We start from the raw sequence: 12,992 nt of genomic DNA on the forward strand, positions 1-12,992 counted from the left end.
ATTCTTCACACCTGTTTTTTTTTTAATTACTTCAATTCCATTTTTCTAGCTAAGATATCAGAAAACCAAAGAAAGAAGCAGAAACATAAGATGGATATTTCATTGAGAAAGGTGAGAAAATTTACCTGGGGAGTCTAATAAGATCTACACGTTTCAATATCTACGTCTTTAGGCAAGTGAATAATATTACTATTCTGAATGGTCAGGGTTCACCAAACCGCACTAAGCGGCTTTTTGTTTGACTTGTAGTATTTTGTACACAACAAGAAAACGGAAATCATTTCATATCAATTCATACGTTCATTTGATGAAGTATATCCACAGTTATGAGGTTGAGAGATATCCGACACTATTTGTGATCATGATTATTATATATGATTATATTATCATGATTATTTCCAATTGAAACTTCTAACCGAAAGTTTGGGCAGAAAAATGGCAATTTTTTGTCGGCGCTTGGTGCGATTTGGCAGAACCCCGGCCAAATTATGTCTTCACTCATGTACCAGGAACTTGGTCATTTTTGAACATGATGCCACAGTGTCCGGACGCTTTTCTAAGCCGTGAAATTTCTAACCAAAATTGAGCATCCAAATACATCATTGAGAAACGTGTTAGCCAAATAAGTCATCTGACGTCTCACTTCTCAATTATCATTTCTTACTTCTCACTGCGAAAATAAGAAATAAGAATTTAGAAATGATGAGTGAGAAGAGAGGCGTCTCCCTTCTTAATCGCTTTTCCCAGTTTCCTCCGCAGAAGTGAGAAATTATTAGTGATAAGTGAAATGTGCGAAGTGAGTAGTGGGACGTCTCACTTCTCATTTCGCACTACTCACTTTTCACAGAAGTAAAACATGATTAGTGAGAAGTGAGAAATAAGACATCCAACTTCTCACTGCTCATTTCTCACTTCACTGTGAAAAGTAAGTAGTGTGAGGTGATAAGTGAGACGTCTCACTTCACACTTATCACTAATCATTTCGCACTTCTCACTGCGAAAATCGGGAAGAGCGAAGTAAGAAGGGAGACGCCTCTCTTCTCACTTATCATTTCTAACTACTTCTTTCTCACTCACTGCAGTGAGAAGTGAGAAATGATGATTGAGACGTGGGAAGTGAGACGTGAAATGAGCTATTTGGCCAAATAACATATACGACCAAATTACCTTCGGCCAAATGACCTGTCCGATTAAATGACTTTTGGCCTAATGTTTGTTCGACCTAGTGGCATTCTGCCAGATGGCTTTCGTCCGAATGGGTTTCGATCAAACGATCCTCCCCGATTTTTGAGCATCGGGAAGATCGTTGAAATGGGAGCGTCACCAGGTAAATGACATCTCGAATCCCGCGAATCAAAAAGTCCGGTCACCTCAGATGGATCGGAAAGTCCGAAACGTAAACAACAAGACCAGCACCTGTCAAAATTGTGAGGTTAGGTTCGTCGCGCGCAATGACCTATAGGCAAGGGGTAACCAACTCTAAACTTTTGACAGTATCCAGAAATACTAGCAAATACTAGCGAAAAACTACGTCATATCTATGGCAAACTGATCGAAGAGCCCTGGTTGGAAAAGCATGAAACACCGCCACACAGTTCACCCCGTTTTAGGCAACACATAATTTCTGTCTCCTTCACATTCTAAAACAAATCACTGCACAACTATTTCTATTACTAAAACTTTTTGGACATGTCTGAGGCTCTTGTTTTGGTTTTATGATATAAGGAGTATAAAATGCAGTTTGAAAGTTGTCTAGAATCTGTAGACAGTAGAAATCAGATGTTTACAAAACGGGGGAGCGCTGTGTTTCAACAACTAACTGACAAACGCCATAACAACCGAGTTAGCAACCGTATCTTTATTTGAAGGACACCATGGATACTAGAAACATCACGAAATACTATTGCCGGACAATGAGTAATACTATCGCAAAGTTTAGAGTTAGTTGCCCCTTGCCTATAGGTAGCAGTAGTAAATGACAATAGTCTGCTTCACTGGCGTCGCCAGAAGCAGCTACTACCCTAGGATAGGATGTGACTATTCAAAATTGACTGCCTTGTTGTTTCCTCAGTCGGTTGCTTCGATGTGGTGGTGACCAATGCTTCCAAATCATTTTTACTGAAAATCCGCTAAATAATTTGTTATTATTAACGACGGTATTATTCGGCTCCTTCAGTCTTTATGATAGGCTAAAACGGGTTTTGCGTCAACTATCCGACGTTTCGGTGTTTATTACACCTTCTTCAGGGATTTAGAGGCCGCGTTCTGTTGTACGCAGTCTCTAAATCCCTGAAGAAGGTGTAATAAACACCGAAACGTCGGATAGTTGACGCAAAACCCGTTTTAGATTATCATAAAGACTTAAAGAGTCGAAAAATACCGTCGTCGATAATCAATCACAGTCGAAAGCAACAATCAATAATTTGTTATTAAATTTGATGTTTTCTCATTCATTTCTTCCATCATTCATTTTTAAAGATGTTACACACTAACAGAAACAAGTTTTTACGTGGAATTGGATGAGTTTCAGAGTGAAAATGGTTAAAATGTGGTTAATGATCAAGTTAATGATGCTTCAAATCGAGTATTTTAAATTAGCATAAACTTTGAAAATCATGTATATATCATTTACAGTCCAGCATTAATTCATTTTACACAAAAAATCAATGAAAAAACTTTTCCAAATTTTTTATGAATATCAATTTTATGCACCAGCAACACGGCCAAGTTAACAATTAGCAACCCTTCTGAAAATGTGCACCGCCAATCGAAGTAATCGATTGTCATTTTCACCAAATCAGCAACCGGTACGATAATGACAGAAAATCGGTACGATTTTTAATGACTTATTGGCACTATCCTAGCTACTACCCTCACCGACAATGATCTTCTTGGATGTGTTTTGTTATTACCTCTGTAAGTTACTTTTCTCTCATGCGTACAAAAATGTGCTACTGAGACTCTTACCAAGTTGACTCATAGCACGTACGAATAAAATAAAATTTTGTTCGCGCAGTAAATGTGATACATTAGAAAAATCAAGTGCGCATGCCCTACGCTCGTTTCCGGGTGCTATCTCATGCGCTATCTTGAATGATCAAAACGTTTTGACAATTATCACGTAACCATAATTTTTGACGCATCCACAAACAAAAAGTTTAAAGTTTCGAGTTTCGAGTTTCATATAAAGCAAATCTTCAAAGCTTATACATCAACTTTTTCCAACGAATTTCCCGACTAATCACATGCTCCATGGTAGATTCTAAGATGGATACTTAAACCGACAAAGGCCTCTGGAGGTTGAACCGAAGCCTGTGGGACGAAATGAAGATTAACGCGAATGGAACAGAAGTACGACGAACATGCAGTGCAGTGTTATCTTTGCATATTCCTGCAACAGGTACTGAATTGTGAACATTTTCGGCGGCAGCTCATCGATATAGTCCCAGCCGGATATATTATAGCTGTTCGACCTTCCAGGAGGAGCAGATTTCCGTGATGCGCCATATGAAATCTTCACATTACCTATAAGTATACATATTTCAAATGCGAAAAGATTGAAAGTTGCATCAATCACTGCCTGCGCGATTATGAAGTGCCTGGAATTGAACCCACGACCTCCTGCTTATAAGGCAGACGTGGTAGCAACTAGACCACCGAGTTCTGAACTTGTCGTTCTCATTGGTATGCATAATATTATAAACCTTTAGTTTTTACACAAAATGTTTAGTTACAATGAGCTGTTGAAACAATGCACCATGCGTCTCCATAACTCGTTAGCTTACATGACGAACATGTTTAAGGTTCACCCAAACATAGGCGACGTGACTGTTTTCGTGGCAGGGTTTCTCCATGCAAAGTTCCATTGACGCTTCCATACCATCGCGCCAGGAAACCTCAGTCCGCCATCAACATCGTCAGTCGCTTCGCTTGTGCTTGATATCAACATTTATCATTTATCCAGAAATCTCATGAAATCTTTACAAATTAATCAATCTTTAAAACCTTTTACATTTTATCTACATACTTACAACTCTTGTTTGCGTTTTTTTAGTTAATTTTAGATCAAAAAATAATTCAAAACATATGGAAAATGCATTTTTGGTTAAAATATCAGATATGCAGTTTCTCAATCAAACGATTCAATTATACATCCCATAGCAACCAAAATAACAACCGCTACTGTGATTCAGGAAAATCATTGATACTGCTTAGGAATACTTACTACAAAGTATTATTGCGGGACAATGAGTAAAACTAACGCATAGCTTAGAGTTGGCTTTGCTTGCTTCTGCACCAAATGGGATAATGAAGGTAATAATGCATTAGTGCTTAGTGATTCGTTCTTTTATCCAGTTTTCCGCGAGCGGTAATGGCCGCCAGCTTGCCTGCGGGTCAGTCTCTGATTTGACGATTGTGGAGGTCAACTGCTCCTACCGTTCGAGAATTTTGATCAATGTGGTACATAAGAAGGCTTGAATTCATTTAATCTGCAGCTTTTTATATTCCAGATTGGTCAGAATGCTCGGAGCGGTGGGTGCAGTTGACCTCCACAAATGTCAAATCAGAGACTAACCAGCAGGCAAGCTGACGGCCATATTTACCGGAAAACTGGATAGTACGCCTCGCTTCGATCAAAAGAAATGCAATCCTTTTAAGTTATGCACAGTAGGCATCGGATCGTTCTATCGCTTATCAGCCAAAACCAATTTAGTAGCGCGTTTAATTGAATTGAACACCATTTTTGTTTTTATCATAATAGAATCGGGCATATGTTTAGGTATCCGGTAGAAGTCAATACCGTAACATGATGAAATTGATTCACCTCTGTTCATGCTAGATGCAGCTTACTATTGTTGAAGTCTGATAAAAATGTGCCATTATAAACACATTTTAAACCAATTTAAAATCTTGTTTATTCTGATTTAATTACGCAATACTAAAAACAAACAATGTTCAATAACAATCTATTGTACAGCTACGCCGAACGGTTGACTGCACTGCGCTTTATTGATGGTGCAATTGCACTGGTGATTCAAAATATCATCACCGTTGATTGAAAATGCAATCGTCAAAATCACTAACAAACAAAAAATAACGCACATCATAACTCTTAAAACCGTGGCAAAAACAAATGAATCCCGCTCTGACTGCATCGCCATTATTGGCGTCTCTCTCATCCTTATTCGGCCACAGGTTCCCAAGGTTTATCAGTCTGGTTATGTGAATATTGTTTGTTGAAAAGCTATTCCCGGCACTCCGGCCACCACCACCACCACCGCGAGCAGTACGCGAAAAATTTGCACCAAAAATTGGATTACCAAACTACGTATACCTACCCAGAAGCCACGCGCACTATTCTGACACGCGGGAATGCATCCAAAGTGTGCCGGCGAATAAATCACGAACTCAGACAGGCCAACAGCGAAAAATAACACCGAAATGGATTTTTTTTTCCAAACGGTGCCGCGTAGAGAGAGGTAAAAAACCCTTCAATGCCCACTTCAGAGAAATTAAAACGGACCGAGCGAGGATCGGCAGCCGGCGGAAGACCATCTGTGGGCAAAGTGGAAGCTGAACAGTCATCCATGAAAACCACCTCTCAATTGCCACGCGGCGCCCGGTCGGCGGGTAAACACTGGAACTCAACTCTGACCGACCGCGCTTTCGGAGCGGATCCGAACCGTTGAAGAGGGTGGACAATAATCCAGCTGGACGGAACGGTGCTGATGAACAGGAGAAGCCGAATACCGATGCACTTCAGTTCACACAGCATTTCGGTGAAGTGGCGATTGTAATTAAAATAATGCAAACTCTTTTCTCTCCAATTGAGTCAAGGTGATTGCGGCCAGCAGGATGGGAACAACACGAAGTTTTTATTCCGGTAAATTTATTTCAGCCGTGTCGGGATTTATTTGCCCTGGAACTGCAACCATTAACAATAGAGATATCGGAGTGCATTTTAAATATGAGGCTTCTACATTAAATTCACTCGAAATTGGCAGAACAAAAGAACGAATACAAACTATGATAGGAGTTTAACATATGGGACAAACGTAATCAAACATTCACTTTGAACGTACGAACATTTATAAGTTCAGCTTATTACTGCATTTTCTATTGAAGTAGTTTTATGTCTGATCATTGATTTTTAATAAAATAAACTTGAACCATTATTTTGAAATTTTCTCGCTTCGAAAAGTAATTTTGTAATACAATCGGAGTTTCCAAACTGAATCCGAAGCACCTCCACTCTATCGGAAACTATGTCTGCATCCATCTAGCCACAACGCAGTTACGTACCCATTATCTAGTGCTCGATTTCCGTCTCTGTTATTGTTGTCCGTTTGCCAAAAATTCCATCCGGTCAGGCTATCACCATTTCAATTAAACTGAAATTGCCCCATTACAGCGCAAATCTGCGATAACCGCAGCCCAACGCCGACTCGCAGCCCCGGGCAGCCATCGCACGGTCATGCTACATGGACCAGCAGAGCTGACAATCCAACAATATCCCAAAGCTGTCGTCAGGATTCAACTTCATCTACGATCCCATCACCAGTGGCAGTTCGCGCTTCCGATGTTTGTCCCTGGTCCGAACGGCGGTGGGACGATAATCACGCTGCAGCAGTGACTGGCGCTGTCCACCAACATCGTCAGCCACCACACCGCACTGATGATTATTTTAGAACAAATTTAACGGATGATAAATTTTTGAACGAAAACGTAAATATTGCAAGTAATTTAAGCGGAGACCGACGGGGGCAGCAACAACTTCGAACCAGCACTACTGATGACCCTCGGGTCTCAAACGTTGACGGTGTCAGTGACGGTGACCGGATGGTCAACAGATTCTACCAGGTACCGCCATTCACCGGAGCACGAAATTTCAATCCGTTGCACAAATCAATCGACGCATTTTTGGATGCCGAACGACAAACGTTCGCGGAGAATGAAAGGTAAATGCGCTCATGGGTTTCGAGGAAAGTATGTTAATAGCAAAATGAAGTTGTATTTTCAACCGGCATAATGAATATCTATTTTCACTTGTTTACCTTTTTAAGGGTTTTCACACTCATCGGGTCATAAAATCAATGTATAAATGTATTTTTTGAGAAACCTCAACCATTTTGAAAGATTACGATTAAAAAATTCAAATCCTTCGAGAAGATACTTAATTCCAGTATGACAAACTTATTTAGCACCTGATTGTTCTCTTTATTTAGTAAATTACAGTTTAGAAATCCCTCTCTGAAAAGAACTACAGTTATTTTTTATCACTTGGACTGGCGCAAATCCAAGCAAAATCTCCATCTTGATCTCATCAAGTGGTTCATTATCACTGGGGAGACCTTTTAGGACGACGGCAAAACGCCGTCACTGAAATGAAACCAGAATTTCATTTCGAAAGCCAGAAAACTCGCCAACAGATTGGCGAAATCCTTTGCTTCTTCGCATGAATCAAATCTCCTGGGCTAGAGGTAGATTCGATTTGCTCAATTTCGTCATGAAGCAAACCGAACTGATTGCACAGTTCAATAACAGAGGAATTATTGTCAATGCTGGAGTTCCTTTTATTTTTCCCCGACTTTTCCACGACATATTATTTTTTCTCTGTATAATACTCAAAGCATCCTCACCATAAACCTTTGGAATTTGTAGTCGGTTATTAATTGGCCCTGTAACTAGTAAAATTGTCCTGTTGCTCATGCCGTAAATCTTGATTTCAGCGTTTCCCTGAGGTTAGGCGCCCTTGACGGGGGTCAACCCGACCAACCACAAGCTACGACGCTGCGTATATTTTGTGTATAAAATCGCGATTAATATCGGAGGGCATATTTTACAATTCTACTACGAACCCTTCCAAAACGAGCTATTCAATTGCGTAAGACGGGTACCATGCAACTACAACTTCAATTGTAGACACATGTTTATTTCGATATTGTCTAAGAGACAGCCTCTGTTAGATTATCAAGGGTCATGACCGTTGGCCCACTTCATCCAACGTTTCCATCCACATTGGTTTAGATTTCTGCCACTTGATCTAAACTCAATTTCAGTTGTGGAGATTATAATCCTTGACTAAAACTTAAGTGACGATCTGGATGGCATTGTGCATCTTTGTTCACTTGTGCAAGGTATTGGGCCTTCTACTTTCGCCTAGGCTGTTGCTTGATATCTTGAGACTGCTGTCAGGATGAAATATCCAGAAATCGTAATCGTTGATGTCGCTTCTTTAGTAAGTGCGAATTCAAAATCTCCTCAACTTGCCAAACAATAGGAATGTTGAACATGATCTTAGCTCAACTGCGCAGGCTCTAGATTCTTTATCTTCGGATGGACGGACTTCTGGTCATGAAAAGCGCAACTCCTTTAGGTCCTTCGAATTTGATGGCATTATCGCACATGATATTTTTTTTCCTCAAGCCCCTTCCCCCTTTCTTCGCTGCTTTCCAGCGAATCGTCGCGGTTGACCAATCCGCTACCACTTCCAGACGTACACACTCAGTTTTTAATTCTGCAGCTCGGCAAAAATCCGCACAGCCGTCTGCCCAGCAAAATAATGTGTGTCGAATGTTCGTCCTTCTGTTATGTAGATTGTTCAGAAATGATTGAGCACTACTGTACTGCCTTGCACCCGTATTGTGCAGCTGTTCATTGAAGCATAATTTCAATTCACATTTATTTCGTGTTCCCGATCTACTTACGGTATGCGTGATGTGATCGTATGACCAGATTTATGCAACTTTATATACTATAATTTCTTCAATCTACACCCTTTCTCAACTTTTCATTTATCCATAAATATTATTCACTTTCAATTTCTAACTTTTGTTTATGTTCCTGTTATATCTACTTTTACTTTTTGCTCACCTTTTTCTTCCTCCTCTGTCTGTCAACTATCACCCAACACGGAAAAATTGAAGAACCTGTTTTGTTAGCCAAACGCTGATCGTGACTTGGCTGCGTATATGCAGTGTCGCCAGAACATTCTCCGGCCCGTAACTCTGCCCCGGAGGCCATTTCCGGCTTACTTCCTCTAACTTGCATCACGGCCAGATTCGCTCCGGCTTGCTTGTACGTTTCGGTACTGGTTCGTATCCACGTTTGTCGGTTATTACCATATCCGGAAAATAAGGGTTCTTCCGCCAATCCCTGGACACAGAAATTCCAATTGGAATTATCCTCAACATAAGCCACATTTTCTGCTTGCGGTGATCTCGAGCCGCCGAAGGATTTTAATATCGGTTTTAGGTTTTCCGATTTATTAGTATAGCTTTCCTTTCGGTCTCCGTCCATCTCCGGGTTTCTCCGCTTCCTTTCTTCCAAACCATAAATTGTCCAATCGATTTTCGAGCGCACGGCAATCGGTTCATTCGACTTACCCACGCGTGACTCCAATGGTGTTAACAAATGTAGGTTGTCCAATCCTAATAGAATCGTTGGCATTTCCATCGAAAACTCTTTCATCGGCACGTCCGCCAGATGTGTGTAGCGTTCCATCCATCACGGGACCTGTAGTGCAGACACCGTTCTAGCGTTGGTCAAAGGAAATCTCCGGTTGGAACCTCTTGCAGACAGCATCAACTGTATATTTCTCGATTCGTTTTCGAAACGGTTGATGTTTCCTGTCCACGTACCATTAGTGGCTCAGGAGTACCATCTGCCTTCAGTGGTTTGGCCACGGCATCATCCACTAGCGTAGCAGATGATCCTTCGTCCAGAAATGTGACGGTGTCAAATTGACGCTTTCCTGCATATAGCGTTACCGGTATCGTACGAAAAATTACCGAATGGCCGGACTTAACTTTCTGCAGCTGTACCGACTCTTCTACTTGATGCAGAAGAGGATGGTGATTTCCTCGACATCCGTTCACCATACACCGCGTGGTCGAATAGCACCCACCATTGGCGTATTCTGTCAAGCAGACCTCGCAAATGTTTTGCCTCTCGATCTCTCTTAGCCTGTGCACAATACTCATTGCTTTGAATTTCTCACAAGTCCAGGTCAGGTGATCCGTTCTTCTACAAATCCAGCAATTTAGTCGCCATGACTCATTTGCGGATTCATCGCTTTGTTCCTGTTCATACTCGTGCATATGAACAAACTCTTTTCTGCGGTTTTCTCGCAAAGATCTCGAGTGGTCGTTTACCGAGAGCAAAAAAAAATTCGGCTGCTTCTGAAACGTCGTAAACTAATTCGTTCATGAAATTTGTGAACATTCTCAGTTTTGTTTTCCTCGCTTATATCGGACCCAATCCAACTTGAAGCTTGGCGGTAGCTTGTCAACTAGCTCCTGCACTAGCATCGGATTATTCAGGGGTTACCGAGTTTTGGCAATAGATTATATTGTAAAATTAAATTGGCAATAGATTATATTGTAAATGAAACCATAGAAATACATTAGAATGCATTGTAATGAACCATTTACTCAAATGTAAATGAAGTTTTCGCAATAGAATGTACGGGTTGTTAAGTATCGTAACTATACAAAATCTGAGATTTTTCCATACATTTTTTTCGTCACACAATAGAGTGTATGGTTAATATATTGTTGAAATATCCGAACAAAACTGTTCAAAATACAATGGATTGTATTGTATTTGTATAGTAAAACAATACGATTTTTGATTTCTCAGTTGTGACAGCTTCACTGTTCAACAATGCAATTTAAAGGAACAAATGCATATTTGGCGCTATGAGGCAAATCTCGCTTAACTTTTCAAAAGGACCTAAGTAACATTTTTTTCATGAATTAATTTGAATGCTGTAATCAATAGCTTTCATGTTGTTCTGTTGATTGCGCTATTCAAATTAATTCATGAAAAAATGTTACTTAGGTCCTTTTGAAAAGTTAAGCGAGAAATATTGTTATATAGTTTATATGCAATGTAAAGAAACGTTTCATAAGTTATCAACGTATGAATCTAACGTTTCAAAAACAATTGCAAGTATTGTTACATCAAAGAAATATGTTGATGTATTGTATCCTCAGTGTTGATACAATCTGTGCAACCATCACGATACAATGTATCCTATTGTATACCTTACATTGTATGGTAATTCAATTGTTTACACTCTTGAACCAATAGTACATTTTTATCCGGGTGGTCCTTCAAAGCGTTGACCCGTTTGACGCTTTCCTCGAACTGGTTCCGGATTGCATCCCGCTTCTTGACGAACTCCTCCTCCGCGACGAGTTGTGCATCTAGCATCTTCTGCTATCTCATGCTCTAGTTGCAGCTCCTACATCTTGCGTTGAACCTGGAACTCCAGTTTCTGCATCTCCCGCTCTTGCCTCAGTTGCTCCTCCTTCCACGCTTTCTGCCTAGCGAGCAGCTTCTTCCGCGCCTCCATCTGCTTTGCAAAGGCCTTTTCCTTGGAGAGTTGTTCCTCTTCCAACTGCTTCTCAATTGGATCTGCGTCGGAAACAACTCCCTGATCGGACCCTCCATCGTCTTTTTGGCTGAATTTCTTGACACTTCGCGTCTTGCTTCTCGTGTCCGGAATCTTGAGCAGCTGAGCACTAACGGAAACACACTTTTGACAGCGCCAATCGGTTTCTACAACCTCCTGATCTACGTCAGCGCATGAGAAATGTGCCCACTGCTTGCATTTTTCACATTGGACCCAATCCACATCCTCCAACATCGACTCCGTCATTGAGCAGAACAAATATTGCTCATTTTTCGAAGGAGAGGAAGCCATCCCGAAGTTATCAATACAATATTGCGTTACAAAATGTTACGGTTTGTCTAGGGGGTGGGTGGGTTTGTTTAGTTCTGTTGGGTAACATTTATGATAATAGAATAATATAAAAAACTAAATTTCAAATTAATTTCAAATTTGACCGTATTATTATGTACTATGAAGGAAGTAAAGGAAGAGTTTACTAAAAATCCCAATTTACATTTGCTGTGAAATTTTAGTAAGACGTTATGCGTCACAGATGGGAGTGGGTGGGTATAATAGAAATGTTACAAACATGTCACGGATGGGTGGGTGGGGTTCAAATCTGTGTTTTATGCGTTACGTAATTTCTGAATGAGCCCTAATTTTGTGGAGCGAAAAAGAAGAAGCAGACTGAGTGTCGAAAACTTCAAATGGCATGCACTGTACGAAAAGCGTTGATATTCCTTGATATCAAGAGTATTCGAGAGCTTCAAAACCACATAAATATATAACAAAATGCCTTGAAAGTACCATAAAATTTGTTTAAAAAATATAGCGGCATAAAACACTCGTTTAAAGTTACATATTCCTGTTGGTTTTAATAACCAACATTCACACCGAAAAAATAAACCCCACATGTTTTACCGTGCATCAAGTGATTTAACGTTTGTGGAATAGCTTTCCGACAGTCGACCATCGGACTCCGGTTCGATTTTTTCTATCTTCTCGCAATATGATGCCTGTTTTCAATAGACACGTTTGCCCGGTATAAGGCAGACAGAGGAGATGATTCCTTCTTTAAGTCAACGCGGCTTCCCGAAGACAAACAAGATCTCCCTCTCTCTCACACATACACAAGGATAAGAATACTCACTCACTACTTCTTCATCACTTATTATCAGGGTTCGTACTTTTCGTTTCGATGAGACGAAATTAGGCGTTTTCGGAGTTTGTAGTGAAAAACATCTTTCTCCTATCCCTCTTTTCTCTAGAGCCAAATTAGAAGAAAAGAATTTCTTTTTTCATTTCATCACTTTTACGCCTCACTCACTTTTCGCGAAAATTTTCGGTGAGCAATTACAAAAATTGTATGACCGCAACGAGATTCGAACCTAGAACATCAACAAAAATGACAATGTGATGCTGTCACTATTTATAGCCACATCGACTGCATGTAGGGATTAGGTTGTTTGTTCCATAATGGCTACTCTTTTTGCAATTGGTGATGGCACGAAAAGGAGGAAAGGAGTGAGAAAACGAGCAAATCAACTTTTCGCGGCGCTAGTAGTGAGGGAGAAATGGTTATCTCCCATCAGAC

At 40.4% G+C, this 12,992-nt stretch overlaps 1 protein-coding gene across 6 annotated transcripts in view; it reads left to right on the forward strand.

The window, feature by feature from the left end:
* The window catches only part of LOC134217767 (uncharacterized), a 566,229-nt gene that overhangs the window by 280,040 nt on the left and 273,197 nt on the right, over positions 1–12,992 (forward strand). For all 6 annotated transcript variants that reach the window (XR_009981158.1, XM_062696573.1, XM_062696572.1 and 3 more), the window contains one exon: positions 6,413–6,959. Coding sequence is in view for 5 of the 6 variants with exons in the window: in XM_062696573.1 (XP_062552557.1) it covers positions 6,413–6,959 (547 nt within the window). In the remaining variant the exon portion in view is untranslated. The remainder of the gene's footprint in view (positions 1–6,412; positions 6,960–12,992) is intronic.

The sequence above is a fragment of the Armigeres subalbatus genome, chromosome 2, assembly GCF_024139115.2.
Source record: "Armigeres subalbatus isolate Guangzhou_Male chromosome 2, GZ_Asu_2, whole genome shotgun sequence".
Classification (NCBI taxonomy): Eukaryota; Metazoa; Arthropoda; class Insecta; order Diptera; family Culicidae; genus Armigeres; species Armigeres subalbatus.